The sequence below is a fragment of the Oryctolagus cuniculus genome, chromosome 19 (genome assembly GCF_964237555.1).
Source record: "Oryctolagus cuniculus chromosome 19, mOryCun1.1, whole genome shotgun sequence".
Classification (NCBI taxonomy): Eukaryota; Metazoa; Chordata; class Mammalia; order Lagomorpha; family Leporidae; genus Oryctolagus; species Oryctolagus cuniculus.
This window is the reverse complement of record NC_091450.1, coordinates 50,636,092-50,653,536: the sequence shown is the minus strand read 5'-3', so window position 1 is coordinate 50,653,536 and position 17,445 is coordinate 50,636,092. Positions and strand designations below refer to the sequence as shown.

General features: G+C 62.3%; 2 protein-coding genes and 1 long non-coding RNA gene across 12 annotated transcripts in view; 2 read left to right on the top strand and 1 right to left on the bottom strand.

Moving 5' to 3' along the window:
• Window positions 1–2: 2 nt before the first annotated feature.
• On the top strand, window positions 3–4,029 carry LOC127488042 (uncharacterized). 3 transcript variants are annotated; one of them, XR_011384588.1, is made up of 4 exons: window positions 3–55; window positions 2,386–2,551; window positions 3,064–3,796; window positions 3,906–4,029. It is a non-coding gene; the product is annotated as an uncharacterized lncRNA (long non-coding RNA). The 3 variants fall into 3 exon arrangements; XR_011384586.1 differs by having other exon boundaries at window positions 3,064–4,029; XR_011384587.1 differs by having other exon boundaries at window positions 3,061–4,029.
• Window positions 2,545–11,940, bottom strand: TRIM50 (tripartite motif containing 50). Of its 4 annotated transcripts, XM_002721966.5 has the most exons (6): window positions 8,400–11,937; window positions 6,498–6,593; window positions 5,589–5,819; window positions 5,473–5,495; window positions 4,536–4,660; window positions 2,545–3,556 (listed from the first exon to the last, which is right to left on the bottom strand). In XM_002721966.5, exons 1-6 carry the CDS (start codon window positions 8,796–8,798, stop codon window positions 2,967–2,969), a joined length of 1,464 nt encoding a protein of 487 aa, XP_002722012.3. In that variant the 5' UTR covers window positions 8,799–11,937; the 3' UTR covers window positions 2,545–2,966. The 4 variants fall into 4 exon arrangements, 3 of the variants coding, with proteins under 3 accessions (XP_002722012.3, XP_051691415.2, XP_051691416.2); XM_051835455.2 differs by having other exon boundaries at window positions 5,473–5,819; window positions 8,400–11,939; XM_051835456.2 differs by lacking the exon at window positions 5,473–5,495 and having other exon boundaries at window positions 3,313–3,556; window positions 8,400–11,939.
• The window catches only part of FKBP6 (FKBP prolyl isomerase family member 6 (inactive)), a 24,511-nt gene continuing 18,494 nt past the window's right edge, over window positions 11,429–17,445 (top strand). For 2 of the 5 annotated variants that reach the window (XM_051835458.2, XM_051835459.2), the window contains exons 1-5: window positions 11,429–11,588; window positions 11,739–11,880; window positions 12,227–12,316; window positions 13,094–13,296; window positions 14,093–14,212. In XM_051835458.2, the coding sequence (XP_051691418.1) occupies window positions 11,532–11,588; window positions 11,739–11,880; window positions 12,227–12,316; window positions 13,094–13,296; window positions 14,093–14,212 (612 nt within the window). In that variant the 5' untranslated portion in view covers window positions 11,429–11,531. The remainder of the gene's footprint in view (window positions 11,589–11,738; window positions 11,881–12,226; window positions 12,317–13,093; window positions 13,297–14,092; window positions 14,213–17,445) is intronic. The other 3 variants (XM_002721977.5, XM_070064528.1, XM_070064529.1) reach the window with 3 other exon arrangements.

Below are 17,445 nucleotides of genomic sequence, written 5' to 3'. Positions count from 1 at the left end.
CGGGGCACCAGGCTTCCGGACCCGGAACCAGCGGGGGCGACTCCGCCCCCCAGAGGTGCGCGTGGGTAACTACACTGGCTGGGGTGCGGAGCGGGGCTCGCGGATCCTGTCTCCCCCCTTTGCGAGCTGTGGGCTTTGTGCTTTGACCCTTGAATGATGAGCAGGCAGTGGGGTTCCCCCGCTGTCTTTAATCTCTGTCGCGGAGGCTATCTGCACAGGTGCAGTGGCCATACGTGCTGCTCCCCGTCTGTTTCTTCTCTCGTCTGTCCCTTAGTGCTGTTATCTTAACTCTAAGTATCTCTGGTCTTAGGTAGTGCAGGCTTTTCCAGTTCATTGTTGCTTTGTTTAAAAAAAAAAAAAATTTATTTGAAAGGCAGAATTCCAGAGACAGAGATCTTCCATCCACTGGTTCACTCCCCAAATGGCTGCAACAGGAACGGTTGAGCCAGGCCAAAGCCAGGAGCTTCTTCCGGGTCTCCCACGCGGGTTCAGGGGCCCAAGGACTTGGGCCATCTTCTACTGCTTTCCCAGGCCATAGCAGAGAGCTGGATTGGAAGTGGAGCAGCCGGGATTCGAACTGGTGCCCCTAGGGGATGCAGGCAATGCAGGCAGTGGTTTAACCCATTGGTTTATGGTGGCTTTGAAGGGACCTGGAGCCCCCGGGACAGGTCTACACTGCAGGGTGAACTTGAGCCAACCATGCACAGGCAGTGGTTACAGCCACGGGGCAGATGTGCGGATGTTAGGAGGGGGGGGGGGGTCTGAAGGCCCTCAGAGCTTGGTGGCCAGCAGGAGAGGGCGAGGCTGCAAAGGGTGCCTGAAGGAGCTGGGAGGGGCCAGGGCTGCGTGCAAGGCGGGGGAGAGCCGTGGCGGCTGAACCACACCAGCTCCTCAGGTGCCCGTCCCCATCTGAGAGCCACCGGGGCTTCCAGAAGCCCCCTTGCGGGCAGTCACAGTGAGGCGATGGGGCGTGGGAATTACTGGCCCCTCAGGGTTCCTTCAGCAGTGTCCAGCAGATGTGGGAGTACAGACACCCTGGCTCTGATCCCCGCCCCTCCCCGGGACTGAGCCTTCACGCTGGTCATGAGGTGGGCTTAGCAATGCCGTCCTGGCTGCCCACCTGCTGTTCTGCCAAGTCGACCTTAGAGGCCAGAAAACGGGACGGATGGCGGTGTTTCGGGAGAAGCAAGCTGGAGGAAGAGAACGAATGGTCCCTTGGGCGTAGTGACCTGGGTGTTCACTGAGTCTCTCGTCCCACATGGGAGCAGTGAGCACCAGTTTCTAAGTGTCACCAGGGGCCTGCACCGTGGTGCCGCGGGTTAAACCACCACCTGCAATGCTGGTGGAGTCCACTTCCGATCCAGCTCTGCGATGGCCTGGGAAAGCAGTAGATGGCCCAAGTGCTTGGGCCCCTGCACCCACGTGGGCGACCTGATGGAGTTCTAGGCTCCTGGCTTCGTCCTGGTCAGCACTGGCCATGGTAGTCATCTGGGTAGTGAACCAGCCGATGGAATCTAGCTCGCTCCCTCTTGCAGCCATCTGGAGAGTGAACCACTGGATAGAAAATATCATCTCTGTAGTTTTGCCTTTCAAATAAACAAACAACCTTTATAAAATATCATCAGGGCTATTTCAAAAACAATGCTCAGGGCTAAGGGAGCCCACTGAGACGGTAGTGGGGGTGTGCAGTGGCACCACTGCCGCTCCTGGCCCAACAGAGTAAGGGAGAGACAGGAGAGGTGGTGGGGAAGCTGCCAGCCCAGGCCCCAGAGGTGGGAACCCAGGCACACACGGACTTCAGATGCCCTCCCACCTCCTGCCCAGCCCGGCTGGAAGCCATCACGGCCTCCTATCACGAGGGTGGGCAGGGTGCAGGGCGACAGTTCAGTCACAGACTGGAAGGCAGAGCTGAGTGACCAAAGGCCAGTCCCCCCTCCAAGGTCAGGCACGCAGTGGCCAAGGCCAGGGCCCGGCAGGTTCAACCAGCAGACTTAGAATGAGCCGCTTTTGGATTCAGTTTATTACACAGACAGCAAAGCGGAGCCAGAAGTGCCGGCTCCACGGGGTCCTTGAAGCGAGCCAGGAAAACGAGGGCCGGGGACGGCCACAGTACAGGAGCCAGTCTGGCTGTAGCGGAGCTGTCTCATCCCAGGAGAGGGGACAGAAAGCCTCGGACCACATCGCAGCCTCCCACTGGAGGAGAGGTGAGCAGAGATGGCCGGAGCCAGTGTCTCCCCTAGCCCTGGCGGGCTGCGCAGACAGGCGGCAGGGTGGGCCTGTGCCTGGTGCCCGCGGGGAGCCCAGGGGCTCTGCGGCAGCCCTGCATGGGACTGTGGACCCTCTCTCCAGAGGGCGGCCCAGCTCCAGCCTCTCTCTCTCTTCCAGTTCTCAGATTCAGGGGGAGAATCCCATTGTCCCAGCCTCCATCCGGGGTGAACACCAGCCCGTCGGCTCCCTCCCACCGGGCTGCAGCTCCTGCCTGGCCCCTGCCTGCTTCTCAGAGGCTGTCATTTTTGGCATCTGCCCGAGCGGGGGAGGGGAGTCTCTGAAGGTGCAGCAGACGGACAGGTGGGCAGGTGGGCAGGTGGGCAGGTGGGCAGGTGGTGGGCGCCAGGTGCGGCCTGAGCAGCGTGTGGGCACAGCAGGGGCAACCTGCAGGTCACCTGGAGAAACAGGGCCAACGCAGTGCCCTTGGGGGGTTTCAGGTTCACGGTGACCGGGGCGCTTCAGCCCTCAGTGGGATGGGGAAAGCGTGGCTGCAAAGGGCCAGTGGCCGCCCAGGCCTGGCGCTGATGACCCCGCCAGGGGCCAACAGAGATGCCCCTGGCTGATGGGGAAGAGACCACAGCGCCCGTCGTTAAAGTCTGAGGGACACACGGACGGGCACAGGGGCCTCCCCAGAGAGCAAAGGCATCACTGTAGGGCCTGATGGGACGCAGCTGGCTTGGACCTGCAGGCGGGCGGCCCTACAGCTTGGTGGGCTGTGGGGGGCCCAGAGGGCCGGGCCCACCGGGTGGGGGCAGGACCATGGGCAGCGAGTCGCTGGCCCTCTCATGCCAGCAGGTGTCCAGGATGGGGTAGAGCTTGCCCTGGAAGTCGGCCTGGAACGTGTAGAGGGGCCGCAGGTCATCGGGCCGGTCGGCGTCGAAGAAGGTGAGCTCCCCCTGCTCATAGTGCAGGTAGACGCCGATGCGGTGCGGGCGGCCTGCCACAGGCAGGGGCACCCGCGGGCTGGCGAAGGCCTCATACAGCCGGCCCTCCTTCAGGCCGATCAGCCACACGCCCTGCTCCGGCGACTTGCCCAGCTTGCCCTTACGGCTGGCTGTGGCCTTGATGACGCCCAGGCGCCAGTCGCTCTTGCCGCCCACCACCACCTCCCAGTAGTGGCGGCCGCAGGAGAAGCCCCGGCTGGCCAGGACGCAGGCGCTGTAGTCGAAGCCCTCGGGCTGGCTGGCGCGCCGCTGGGCCAGGAGCCCGCACTGCACCACCGTGTTGCCCTTGGACAGCTCCAGGAGCGGGTGCGCGGTGGCCGGGTCCAGCTTCAGCGACTCCGGGGCTAGGAAAGAGGCCAGAGAGAGGCTGGTGTGAAGCCGAGGAGAAGGCGGCCGGCGCTGGCCCTGGACAGCCCCCAGGGTCTCGGTGGGCCCAGGAAGGGGCTGCCTGCTGAACGGATGCCAACGACGTAAGGTGCAGAGAGCAGGCACCGAGCAGAGGGACCCGCGGATGGCAGCCACCAACAGGGGCCCAGCCCCGCCCTCTCGGCGGCCGGGAGACTCCGCAGCGCCTGCGCCACTCCGTGAGTCCCCGCTGGTCCACTGACCCCGAAATGTGCGAGCGGGCGCCAGTGAACAGCGAACACGCCGCCATGTCCTCTCCGCACCCCCTCTTTCATTTTCTTTAAATAGAACCCTGTTTCCGCTTCACTAGTGACATCAGTCCACTGAGTAAGCGCTGGCTGAGGACGAGTAAGCAGCAGGCTGGCGGCCATGTAGGAGTTAATTAAATGTCTTTGACTTGTTCTGTTTCTAAGTATTTTGCCGTTCTCACGTCTCCAGGTTTGAATTTACTTGTTTGAAAGGCAGAGAGACAGAGATAGTCCATCGGCTGGTTCACTCTCCTAATGCCTACAACAGCCAGGGCTGGACCAGGCGGAAGCCAGGAGCCAGGAGCCCCATCTCCACCTCCCCCACAGGGAGAGGGGCCCAGGTATTTGAGACCTCGATGCTGCCTCCCAGGTGCGCGGCAGCAGGAAGCTGAAAGCTGAGCTGATCGGGACGCAGCCCTGGCCCGCTGCACCACGCACACACCCCTGAGTGATCTGCACAGAGCACCAAACCTCACCTCTGACAGATGGCCTGAGGCTGACAGGCCACAGCCTGCCCGGTCCTGGCCAGTGCCGTGTGGGGCTGAGCTGGAACCCGAGTCTCGGGGGACAACCCCGCCCCCGCCCCGCGCTCTCCCCGCTGCCCACGCCCGCCCCGCTCTGCATCCCCACCGCTGAGACCTCTTCAAGAGGCGGGGCTGGGGGGGCTCACCTGGCAGAACCTTCCGGAACAGCCTTTTCCAGACGGTCAGTTTGATGTCGGCCTGGTGGAGGCCTGGCTTGAAGGAGATGGGGCTGAACGCGCCGTCCAGGGGCCGGGCCTGCTGCAGCTCCGCTCTGAGTGGGACAGGCCACACGATGGGGGGACCTGGGCCCCCACGGCCACGCCCCACGCCAGACCCCGGGCTCAGTGGGACACCCATGATGCCTGTCACTCCTTCCCCTCCACACCCGCCTCCTCCCTGGAAGTGGAAACGCCCCAGAGCCGTGACCCCTGCGGTGCAGGTCTGGGCACACTGCCCGGGAACTCATCAGGAATGCAGGTCCCTGGTCCCCACCAGAGCCAGGCGGCCTGAGGCCCCACTGATATCCAGGAGCCACTCCTGGGCACCAGGCGACCCTGGCCCCGGGCGCAGCTGGAGAGGACGCCTTCCCCTAACCAAGCAGGCTCTGTCCATTCACTGAGACCAGGCTCTCCCACACTTACTGGCGCTGTGGCTAAAAGCAACCTGAACACACAAGGTGGCTGAGGGAGCCCCAGGAAGAGCGGGAATCATTCCCTCGTCAGCTGACAATGAGGGTCCACGGTCCCCGGGTCCGCAGAGCAAGTCCAAGGCCCTCCTGGCCGTCACCCAATCCCCCCAGCAACACGGACCTGCTCACAGCACCCCAAGGGCCACCCACACCTGACCCTTCCCTCGGCCCCGCTTGCGGTAGCCTGCCCTCCTGGCTGTCACACCTGTGCCCCTTAGCCGGCGCCTGCGGTGTGGCTCTGGCCTGGGGGGCCGCAGTTCACTGTCTGCCTCCCACCAGTCTGTGGGACCCCGGGAGGCAGGGACGTGGTGTTCGTGTGTTCTCCCTGGGCTCAGCCTAGGGGCCCTGGCTAGGCTGAGCGGAGGAAAGGGTGAGCCGAGGTGCCCGGGTGTTACCTGGAGGCCAGGGAGTGGTAGTTCTGGAAGACAGGAGGGCGCGGGTGAGGCCGGGGCTGGCCGTGCGAGTCCGCAGTGGGGGCTACGGGGAAGGGGCGTGGCCGCCGCCCACTCACCCGGATGAACTCGTGGTGGCTCTCGTTGCCGAACTGCTCCAGCACGCGCTCGGCCTGCGCCAGCCGCTCCTGCGCGCCCTGGGCCTGCTCCAGCTGCATGTCCAGCGAGGCCACCAGGCCCCGGGTGTGAGCTTCCACGCCGCCCAGGCAGCGGGCCTTCTCCTCGTCCACCAGGTGGTGCAGCTCCTGGAACTCACGGCGGATCACCCAGCTGAAGACGTCCGACTCGTTCTGGGACAGGGAAGGCCCGGTCACAGCACCGCCTGACCAGGGCGGGCCTCGCTGTGGGGCTGGCGGTGCCACCCGGGGGGTCGCAGGGTGGGCCACGTGGACTGCCACCTGCCAGGGAGCCCCAGAGGTGGCCGTGGACAGGCGACCACGGCAGGACCCCAGCTCTCGTTTTAAATGAGCACTGGTCGGTGTGCACTGGGGAAGAGGTGTTTGAGCATGGAGTTCCATGGCTACAAAAGACCCAGAAGGCCCTGGGAGAGCGGGCGGTGGCATGAGAGGGCCCACGGCCCCCATCTCACACCCACCCCCCAGCCCCACGCGCCTCTCACGCAGGTAAACCAGATAGCACCGAGGGCTTCTGGGCCTTCCAGGCCTGTGCCCCCCGCCGCAGGCTGCCAAGGTCAGGCAGACACAGGTGGCACTGGGCAGGGGGGGTGTGGGGGGAGTCACGCTCATGCTTCGGGCTGTTTACCTCTGGGGCTCAAGTTCTGGGTTATCTCAGACGCAAGGACACGGAGGACAAAAGCGGACTTGGAGCCAGGCCTGACAACTGGGCCGAATTCCGCACCCTGCCCTGGAATGCTGTGCATTCTGGCTTTGTATGGCAAGTGCGGCTGTCGGGAAAGGACAGCGGGGTCGGGGTGCTGCTGGGGGCAGGGCCGGGGGGGGGGCACTCACGACGATCCGCGTGCGGTTGTTCACCAGTTTGGCAATGTGCTCCTCCACCTTCTTCTGCTCCTGCTTCAGGTCGGAGATGAGGGCTGCCAGATCCTCCTGGAGACGGTGGCCAGAGCCCCGTGAGCGGCCGGCCCTGCCACCACACTACTCCCTGGGGCCTCCCGACAGCCATGAGTATCCCCGGTGGGAGTACCCAGAGCTCCCCAGGACAGCTGAGAGCACTCAGGAATGTGCCGCACTGGGTGTCACGGGGAGAGATGAAGGGCACGGCCACCGGGGCGCCCCACACGGTGCCCGTACCACATCCTGGCACCAGCAGGTCCCCGGAGAGGGGGCCGATACTGCAGCAAGAGCCCAGGAAGGCACCCCTGCGGCGAGGCTGGTTCTGCGGCCGGTGTAGCTGCCCCAGCCAAACCTGGTTCCCCTCTCCCTATCAGCACTGGAATTCATCCCCAGCCACCTTGGGCCCAACCTGGACTGGAGGCCCCTCCAGGCTGCCCCAATCCCGCTGCTGCCTGCCAAGGCCTCGGGCAGCTGAGAGAGGCCCGGGAAGGGCACAGTGATGGCCCCCAGCCCCAGGTGGAGACTCAGGGCCCCGGGATAGCAGGTGCACTCGCGGACTGATGAAGCCATCGCTCAGGCAGCCCACCATCTCAGTGGGCACACAAAGACAGGGAGGCCCGGACGGGAGCAGACCGGAGAGGGAAACCTCAGGCCGGCCCTGTGGTGCTGTGGGCTAAACCTCTGCCTGCAGCACCGGCATCCCACATGGGCGCTGGTTCGAGTCTCGGTTGCTCCACTTCCCATCCAGCTTCCTGCTAACACATCTGGGAAAGCAGTGGGAGACAGCCCAAGTGCTTGGGCCCCTGCACCCATGTGGTGGACCCGGAAGAAACTCCTGACTCCTGACTGTTGCAGCCATTTGAGGAGTGAACCAGCAGACAGAAGGCCTCTCTCTGTCTCTCCCTCTGTAACTCTGCCTCTCAAATAAATAATCTTTTTTTTTTTAAAGGAGAGAGTGAAACCTCACACCTTCGTCGCAGAGTTGTGGGGTGACAGGAACCCCAATCCGAAATGGGGACCAAGCAGGGGTCAGAGGGGATGGACGGGCTCCGGGGTTTCCTTCTCTCCGGGTGACCTTGGGCTCTCCCTCCACACTCCCGGCCCTTCAGTGCCCGCTGGCCAGCCCCTGGGGAGCGGACTCACAGCACTCCATCCCGCAGCTGTGGGAAGCAGCATCCCTGCCCCGGGCAGCCTCCACCCACCTCCTTCCCAGGGTTCCCTCGTTCCCACATCATCTGAGTCGGCCACCTACAAAGGTGCTGCCGGTGGCAAAAAGCAACTCGCTAGACACTGGGGCCGGGCCCCCGGGGGGCAGGGATTCACCGGCAGGCACCGTGTGCCGGGCTCGGCGCCAGGCACTGAAACGCGAGGGCACGGCCCAAAGTTCACGGCACGTGGAAGGGTGCGCTGAGCTGGTTTTGCTGCGCGAGGGCTTCGAAGTCCCTGCACAGTCGCTTCCTGGAACAGTTTCCCACGAACTTCCTGAAGACCCCTCTCACGGCCTGGATCGCAAAACTCGCTGCACCGCAATAAACTCATCTTTTAATCCTCTTTTCCACGAATCTCTCAAGTCCCCTCCTATGCCAGGGCACAAGCCACATCCTCCCAGGGTGCAGCCAGGGGAACCCTCAGGAAAACCCTGGGGCACAGGCCAGCAGGTGGCGCCAAGATACTCTCCCCAAGGTGGGCTCCACCGAAGCCCCCCGGCCGCTGGTTGGAGCTCAGCACCGATCGACGCGCCGGCAGGAAATGGAGCCACATGGTGGCGCCAGAAAGCCCAGGTGCGGGCCACAGGCTCCCCGGGGAAGCCTCCCCCTCCTCCGCGGCCCCGTTTCCCACCTTCATGCGGCTGTAGACGGTGGAGACGGGCGTGACCCGGTGGTGCTGGTGGGAGCCCAGCAGGCCACACAGGCCGCAGATGAGCTCCTGGTCCTGCTCGCAGAAGAGGCTGAGCGGGTTGCGGTGGTGCGCGCACACGCTGGGCTCCGGCTCCTCGGGCAGCTGCAGGGCCTCGATGACCCGCGCCAGGGAGACGTTGGGCGGCGAGCTGCTGCAGTCCGCCGGCTGGCGGCACACGGGGCAGCGCAGCTCCGAGTCCAGGTGGCGCGACAGGGCCAGCAGGCAGTCCTTGCAGTAGGAGTGGCCGCACTGCAACATCAGGGGCTCCCTGAAGACCTCCAGGCAGATGGGGCACTGCAGCCGGTCCTCCAGCTGGGGCATGCTCACCTGCCAAGCCATCCACGCTGCAGCCTGCAACCAGGCCACCCCTGTGAAAACCGACTGGCAACGAGACGTAAAAGCCCCAAGGCCAGCGACAGACCCTGGCAGGACCCCAGCACCGCACTACCTGGGGCCTCACAATCCGCTGGGCCTCAAAGCAACATCACAGACGCGGCCGCTGGGCCCCTTCGTCCTCCCGGGATGGGACAGCAGGCACCAAGACCCGGGTGGTGAAGCTGGACGCCTACCTGGCTGCCCGGTCTCCGCCCCTTACCCAGAGACACGCCCCTCCCCAAGGTCACCAGGAATCAGGTGGAAAGTGGGTCACGTCACGGGACTGCTGGGCCCGCTCTGATAAGTGCGACATTCGGCTGCTGGCCTTGGCCGGGGCTGGGGGAGGGGGAGGGGCGCCGGCAGAGGGGCAGGGCCTGCCGTCCACACCCGACAACCTGGTGGGAGAGGTTCTCAGAAGTGTTTAGAAACAGAGCGTTCTAGAACGGCAGACCGCGGTCCCAGCAGGCCTCTGTTGGCCAGCGACAGGCAAGCCCCAGGTCTAAGGTAGGCAGGTGGGATCCGCAACGTGTCAAGCACCAAGCTGAGTGCCAAGAGTCGGCAGAGAATGAGACAGAGGCCCTGTCCCTTGGAAGTGGAGAATACAGCGAGGGCAGGGCTGGCATTATCTAGGTTAGTCCCGTGCAGGAAGTAAGCGGGGTGAGAGGGAGGGGGAGGTGAGGGACCGCCTGAAAAAGTGGCGGAGTTAACACCTAAAGGGTGCAAAGCAGGCAGACACTGCAAAGGCTGTGCGTGCAAAGGCCCTGAGGCTGGAAAGGCTTGGCAGGTGAGAGACAGGAGGGTTCTTCAGAAAGTTCACGCGGGCAGGGGTTGATCCCAGCAGGAAGATGCCCACGTGCCACACTGGACCGCCTGGCTTCGAACCCCAGCCCCAGCTTCCCGGGAGACAGTGGTGATGTCCAAGTCGCCCGTGTGGGAGACCTGGATTGAGTTCCAGTCTCCTGGCTTCAGCACCAGCCACTGCAGACGCTGGAGGAAGGAACCAGCGTATGGAAACTGCCTCTTTGTATTTCTGCTCTGCAAATAAATTAAATTACACGCACCCCCAAATCAGACCGCATTCCTCTCTCAGAAGCCCTCCAGTAGCGCCCACGAATGCTGGCTTTCCCTGTCAACCCCTCCAGTCTCATGTCCTGAGGTTTCAATGTCAGGCATTGAACAGAGAGGATAGAGGTTCAGTAAGAGGCCGCCCTGCCCCCCCCCCACAGGAATCACACTTCAAGGGGCCGGCATTGTGCGGTAGCAGGTACAACTGCACCTGCGATGCCAGCATCCCATATGGGTGCTAGCTCATGTCCCAGCTGCCTTGCTTCTAATCCAGCTCCCAGCTGATGGCCCAAGTGCTTGGGACCCAGCACTGGCCACTGTGGCCATCTGAGGAGTAAACCAGCAGATGGGAGATCTCTCTCTTTCTGTCTCTCCCTCTCTCTGTAACTCTGCCTCTCAAATAAATATATAAATCTTAAAATAAATAAATAAATAGTGTGGCCTCTTTATTTATAGATAAATAAAAAGGTGACAGCCAACAGGGAGACGGGGACCTGCAGGGAGCTGGATTCTCCCCAGAGTGTCCAGTCCATCGGCAGCCTTGCTGCCACTCTGATTCTAGGCTGGGGAGAACAGCACTGGACTTCTACTAAAGCAGGTGTAGTTTCCTGCAGAGCTCCGTGCTACTCTGTTGCAACAGTGATAAAAACTCAGAAAGCAAAAGAAAAAAAAAAGTAGTTAAAGGTCGGAGTGATCAAGTGTACCCACTGTTGGGGCCCGCCTTGTGGCAGAGTGGGTAAAGCTGCTGCCTGAGATGCTGGCACGGGCCTCGGTGTGAGTCCTGGCTGCTCCACTTCCGATCCAGCTCGCTGCTAATGGCCTGGGAAAAGCACCAGATGACCCAAGTGCCTGGGCCCGGGCACCCACGTGCGAATCCCAGCACAGCCCCAGCCACCGTGGTAGCCATCTGGGGAGTGAACCAGTGGATGGAAGACCTCTCTGTAGCTCTGCCTTTCAAATACAACAACAAAAGAGAGGGGGGAGGCTTTAAGGCAAGCAGAAGCCGCAGGAAATGAACCCGAAGTCAAGACAAGAGACAGACCCGGGGAACAGCCAGGAGCCAATCAAGAGCCCTCCTTAATCCCAAGGGGCAGGTGCAGCAGGTTCTTATTTAGCAAGCTGGGGTACCTCGCCTCTCCTCCCAGGGCCCGGCGGCTTGACGCCCAAAGTCCTCTCCTGGACCCAGCGGCCCCCGAAAGGCAACAGAGCAGGGAAGCAGCACGCGCCCCTGCCAGCCTGCTCCAGCCCCCGGCCACGCCTCCGTCCGGTTCCCGGCGCCCTCCCCACGCCCTCCACCACACGCTCCACGTCTCACTGGCCACGGCCTGCGCCCCAGCACGCGCCCCAGGCCACAGGCTCTGCCGGCCCTTGTCACCTGCGCTCCGCCGCCCTCGGCGCGCACGTCCCCGGTGCGCGCTCCTTGCCCCCTCACGAAGGTGTATGTGCTCCCGTCATCACGCTCTGCGTGGCCCCAGTCACGTGTCCCCCACTCCATCAGCCCTAGCACGCACCCCATCCGCCACTGCGGGCCGACGCACATGCGCACACCGCGGTCACGTGCCCGCGGCGTTCCAGCCCCAGGCACGTGCTCCCCGCGCGTGCGACAGCGCGAGCGGCGGTTGCAGCAACGGCATGAGCGGCTTCGCGCGGCCCCGGAACGGCATGGCGCCGTCGGGAGAGGACTGCTTGGTATAAATGGGGGCGGTGGGGCAGGGCCCGGCAGGCTCGTGGCGGGGGTGGGGGTGGGGGCTGTAAGGTCGTGGGGTGCGGTCCGCCGAGGGCCTGGGGCTCGCAGCGGGGCTGGAGCCCTGAGGCCCGCCGTCTTGCGGTCTCCGGCAGTCCGTGTACCAGCGGTTGAGTCAGCGGATGCTGGACATCTCCGGGGACCGCGGCGTGCTCAAGGACGTCATCCGGGAGGGCGTCGGGGAGCTGGTGACGCCCGACGCGTCGGTGCTCGGTACCACGGGGACCAGGCCCCCGCGTGAGCCCTCTGGGGTGGGCGCGGGGGCGGGGGCCGCGCTCACAAGGCGCGTGCGCGACGGCTGTGTTTGCCTTTGCGATAGGGGGAGAGGGAGGGCCTAACCCCCCCCCCCACGAAACCTCCCGGAAGGGACCCCCTGGACCCCCCTCACGGGAAGGGACTCCCCCCGGGAGGGACCCCCCTCCCCTGCCTCCCATCCCCCCCCACTGCCCATCCCCCATCTCCCTTTTGTCAGAGCCCATGAGGGGCCCCGCTGTGTGGGAGAAGGAGCAGGTGTCTCTGCTGGGGGCTCCCTTACATTTTCATTCTTTCTTTTTTTTTTTTTTCCTCCCCTTCTGGGTCCCAGTCAAATATTCTGGCTACCTGGAGCACATGGACAAACCCTTCGATTCCAATTGCTTTAGGAAGTCTCCACGGCTCATGAAACTTGGAGAGGGTAAATGCCCCCCCGGGGGGGCGGCCGGGGGTCGGGGTGGGGGTCCCACCGCCCAGTGCTTTGAGGCTGGAGTGTGGTCAGGCAGTCACACTCTTCCCCCCTCCCCTCCGTGTTTGCCTTTGAAACCTGGGTGTCTGAGAGATGGCCTGCCTGGCAAGGTTGCCTGTGGGCTTCTGTGTCCTGTTTATCAAGTGGACGTCTTGCAGACATACTTGGGAGGAGAGAAAACTACTCGAGATCGCAGCTTTTTTTTTTTTTTTAAAGACTTGTTTATTTATTTGAGAGGGAGAGACAGAGAGAGGTCATAGATCTGTCGGTTCACTCCCCAAGCTGGGCCGATCCGAAGCCAGGAGCCAGGAGCAGCTGCTGGGTCTCCCACGTGGGTGCAGGGGCCCAAGCACTTGGGCCATCTTCTGCTGCTTTCCCAGGCCATTAGCTGGGAGCTGGATTGGAAGTGGAACAGCTGGGACTCGAACCAGTGCCTGTGTGGGATGCCAGCTCCGCGGGTGGAGGCTTAGCCCACTGATGCAACAGCACCAGGCCCACGATCCGCAGCTGCTTTCCTACTAAGGACTTCACCAGGTGGTGGAAACTGACCCATGGTCAGGCGACCCCTGGGGGAGAGTCAGATGAGGGCCTAGGAGTTAGCAGCCTTGCAGGTGTGCTTAGCAAAGCCGCACCTCGCACGGGGAACCTTTTTTCTGCCAGAGGCCATTTGGCTATTCACAGCCTCACTCCCTGGCCGCAGGAAATTCTCCACTTGGGCATCTCTTGCAGACATTACGCTGTGGGGCATGGAGCTGGGCCTCCTGAGCATGCGCAGAGGAGAGCTGGCCAGGTTCCTGTTCACGCCCACCTACGCCTACGGGGCGCTGGGCTGCCCGCCCCTCATCCCCCCCAACACCACCGTCCTGTTCGAGATCGAGCTGCTGGACTTCCTGGACTCGGCCGAGTCGGACACGTTCTGCGCCCTGTCTGCGGTAAGTGGCTGTGGGTGCTGGGCGGCTCCCTGCAGGCTTGGCCCAGGCCCCGCACCTCCGCTTCCTGGTGCCCGCCGTCGGCTCTGGGGCAGCACCTTGGGCTCACAGCCACCCTTGGCCTTGTCGCCACGAGACATCGTCAGCAGTAAGCGTGGCGTCTCAGCAAGGACATCTGTAACTGTCCTGTCTGGGGCTTGTGACTGAAAGGGGCTGGTAACCGACTGGGATACCTGGGCCAGCGGGTGGAGACCGGGCCGGGCCCGGCAAGCCAGGGTACACAGTCACTGTGCCTCACAGCCTGACACTCAGCCCCGTGCCTCGCTCTGGGCCTGCCAAGCCCATCAGCAGTCGTGGGCGCTGGCTTCGGCACGATAGTGCATCTTACTCTGGCACATCCGGGTTCCACCGCTGGTGCCCGACTTAGGGTCTCCGGGCCGGGTCCGGGACCGGGAGCCCTGTGGGTGATTCTGATACGTAGCCAGGGCTGCGCTGCGTGACCATGCAGGCTACCAGGGCTCTGGGCATGGCAGCGCCATTCGCTGCTTGTTGGCTGCATCGAGGCCGGGAGCCCTGATCCCTGTGCTTGGTGGGTTCCCCCAGCTCCTAGCTCCAGGGCAAGTGCTGCTTCGGAGAACAGGGTGGGAGGGCTCCAGCTGTGGATTGGCCTCGGCCCCACCCCGCGAGGGGCCTCTGCACACACGGGAAGTGGTTGACAGCTTGTCATATAAGAGAGCCAACCCCTCGGGGCAGGATGGTTTTTGGGGTCCACTGCTGGTTATTCTTATCTGGTCTCCAGGAGCAGCAAGACCAGTTTCCACTTCAGAAGGTCCTAAAAGTGGCAGCCACGGAGCGGGAGTTTGGCAACTACCTTTTCCGCCAGAATCGTTTCTGTGATGCCAAAGCACGATACAAGCGGGTAAGGGTGCTGGGGAGGCCGAGCGTCAGTGCAGCTTTCCAAACCATGGGCCGCTGCTTTCCCCTTCTGGCCGCCGTGGTGGGGAGCGTACCTGCTCCTGCTCGCCATGGCTTCTCACGAGAATGTCAGAAGCCGAGACAGAATCGCCCCATTCCACAACGATTCGAATGAGAGTGGGCGATGAAATCTGGTATGACGCCAAGAAGTGACAGGGAGAGGAACCAGGCTGGGTCTCCAAGGATCACACTTGAGTGGATGGCACACAGTGTCAAGGTCATTACCCTAACCGTGGCAGGCTGGACAGCTGGCCATGTTTGATCAGCACCGGGACTAACGGATTGGTTCAGTAAGGAACACGTGAGGCCTTTGGAACCTCAAAAAAAAAAAAAAAGCAGAAGAACCATGAGACTTGTCTTTCTTGCTCCTCTTCATGGGCAGCCATTAAGAAAGTCTCATTTTAAAACCCCTCACGGTGCAGGGGAAGGCCTAGGAGAGGGAGCACGGAGGGGCGCCCCCGTGACGTGCGTCTTGCGTGGGTTGTGAGTGCGCGGAGCTGTGCGCCCTGTGCTGACCGCTGAGTTTATATTCTTTGGTAACAAGACTCTGTTGCTGCAAAAACTCAAGTGGAAGAGAGAGACCAGCTAGCGTCTCGGTCTCGCCAAGCTCCTGGCTGTGAGGGAGCTGCCTCCCTGGGTGGTGCTGACCGCGACTGGGTTTCCTCTCTGGTTTGCGGCTTGAGCAGGTTGTTCTGAGCGCTTCCTGTGTGCCAGTGTGTACTTGGGCTCCAGGGGCCCAGGACGGTGTTCTGCTGAAAGCAGTAGCGCTGACAGCCCCTGGACTTGGGATTTCCCACCAGACTTCTGAAGGGAGCGCCCAGGGCTGCCAGAGCGCTGGCTCCGAAAAGCCGTCAGGGTCCCGGAGGCCCACCCTTCCCGGGTGCTAGTTCTCCGCCCAAGGAGGTCCCCCATTCCGTCACGCCGCAGGGTCATCAGGCCGCCAGAAGCGAGATGAGTCTGCTGTGTCTACATTCAGAACTTTCCAGAAGTCTCCCCCTACCCGCCAGTGACTTTTTAGCCCCGTTGGCCTGACCCGTGTCGCATACCCTCAGCTGTGCGGGCCTCTGGGCTGGGGTGTGGTGGGAGGAGAGGGCCCCAGGTCCCAGGGAACCATATTGGCCACGTGAGAAGGCACAGGCCTCGGCTTTGGGATGGCACATCTCAGCACCGTGACTTGTCAGGCTTCCCGGAAAACACCACTTGGCGCCCTCTGTCCGCCAGTCCTAGTGCCTGGTCCCCTGAGGCTGTCTCTTCAATGGTGCCTGCTGCCCGATTTCAGACAGACGCTGTCCGAGGATGGGCTCGGGGGCCCTTGCGACCTGGAGCTGTCCCTGTGGGACGTGAGGCTGCCACTCTTCTGCCGCGCCACGTGGCTTGTCCCAGCCTTGTCACCACGGCTCTGAAAGTCGGCCAAGGGTCCGTACACGGTCCGTACAGCTGTGGAGCCTCTGCCTCGTCCTCTCTCAGTCCCGCTCATGTGCGACTTTCCCCATGGCGGTAGAAAGCGCCTTTGCGCGGTCCTCCAGGCGGGCCGAGCCTCCCCCGCCAGCCGCCGGGTTTCTGGGGCAGTGCCGCACACTCGGGTCAGGCTGGAGGTGCCGGGCCCTCTGCACAGCTCCTGCCCCGCGGCTGCCCCGCGGTGCTGGCCTGTGGCTTTCCCATCCTTTTTCTCGCTGCGCCCATACCGCTTTGTTCTGATGGAGTCCCTTGGCGTGGGCTCGGCAGACGCTTAGCTTTTGTAGTCCTCGGCTTGCCGTGGAGAGGTCTGGGTTGTCGTCGCTTTCCTTCCTACGTGACCTTTCTGCTTCTCCGTAGAGAAGCAGGATTTTAGGAGGGGTTTCCACCAGCGTTCCTAGGTTTTACAGTGGGGTGGGGTGTGAGAGTGTGTGTGTGTGTGTGTGCGTGTGAGTGTGGGGGGGGCGCCCTGAGCCCTCGGTCTCTGTCTTTCATTTCTCCTCGACCCTGGGACATGGTGCTCAGTTCTTTCTTTACTCACTCCTGTGTGTCTCGTGTGCAGATCAGACCTCGTGCACTGAGCGGTCCCCGGCTCCCAGCGTGCCCCCCTTTTCTGGCCCACCGTCTGCGAGCTTTCCTTGACGTTTTAAAACCATCTCTTCTAATGAATTTTTCATTAAAATGTTTTCCAAGGACCCTTTGTTCTATTTTTTCCCCAGATTTCTGTTCTTATTTTACGCATGCATTATTTTCTCTTTGATTCTTTGTGATTATAATTTTTAGATTTTCTTCCCTGTGTCTTTTAAATCTCAGTCCTTTTTCTGTGTGTTCCGTGCCTTGGAGAATGTGGCCCTGGGCATTGTTCGTAGCAAGTCACAGAGACACGGAATAGCAGTACCCTAAACTCAGTCCCTCTCTCAGCACTGTCCCAGGCCGGGGGCACGCACACCACGCCAGGCTGGGCCAGGCTGGCAGATGCCGGTGTCCGGTTGTGTGTGCCCTGCCCGAAAATGCCCATTCCTGTGGAAGCAGAACGGCTCAGGGATGCAGGAGGCCACACACACACACACACACACCCACCCCCAGCCAGGCTTCCCTCAAGTCACCAGGGAGCTTCGGCTGACTGCCAAAGATTTCTTCAAAATATTGATTGTATTCATTTGAAAGGCAGAATGGGAGGGGCGGGGAGGAGAAACAGACAGACAGACAGACATCCTCCATCTGCTGGTTCACTCCCCAAATGGCTGCAACGGCCGGAGCTGGGCTGGGCCAAAGCCAGCAGCTTCATCCAAGTCTCCCATGTAGTGTAGGGGCCTAAGCACCTGGGCCATCTTCCATTGCTTTCCCAGGTGCATTAGTAGAGAGCTGAATCGGAAGCAGAGCAACCAGGACTCGAACCGGTGCCCATATTGGATGCCAGTGTTGCAGGTGGCGGCTTGACCTGCTATACCACAGCACTGGCCCCAGCCACTGAAATTCGCGAGAAGCGTGGGAGAGCAGATGGGCCACTGCAGGGACATGGTGGGTGGGTGGCCGTGTGGCCAGGTAGGGTGTTATGTGTAGGAGCGCAGTTTCTGGATCACATGGGAACTCCATGTTTATGACTTTGGGGAGCTGTGCCAACCTGCAGTCCCACAGCCACGTCCAGGGTTAGAACTGCTCCCCATCGTTGTCAGCACTATTTCACATTTTACCAGTTAAAGCCAGGGCGCCGGCGCTGTG

What these genes read in the sequence shown, in the direction of transcription:
- TRIM50 (XM_051835455.2), bottom strand. Translation starts at nt 8,798, where the DNA reads ATGGCTTGGCAGGTGAGCATGCCCCAGCTGGAGGACCGGCTGCAGTGC. An exon ending in CCGTCTACAGCCGCATGAAG is followed by an intron (nt 6,594 to 8,399) that starts GTGGGAAACGGG and finishes CACCGTCTCCAG; the next exon opens with GAGGATCTGGCAGCCCTCAT. An exon ending in TACCACTCCCTGGCCTCCAG is followed by an intron (nt 4,661 to 5,472) that starts GTAACACCCGGG and finishes TGTCCCACTCAG; the next exon opens with AGCGGAGCTGCAGCAGGCCC.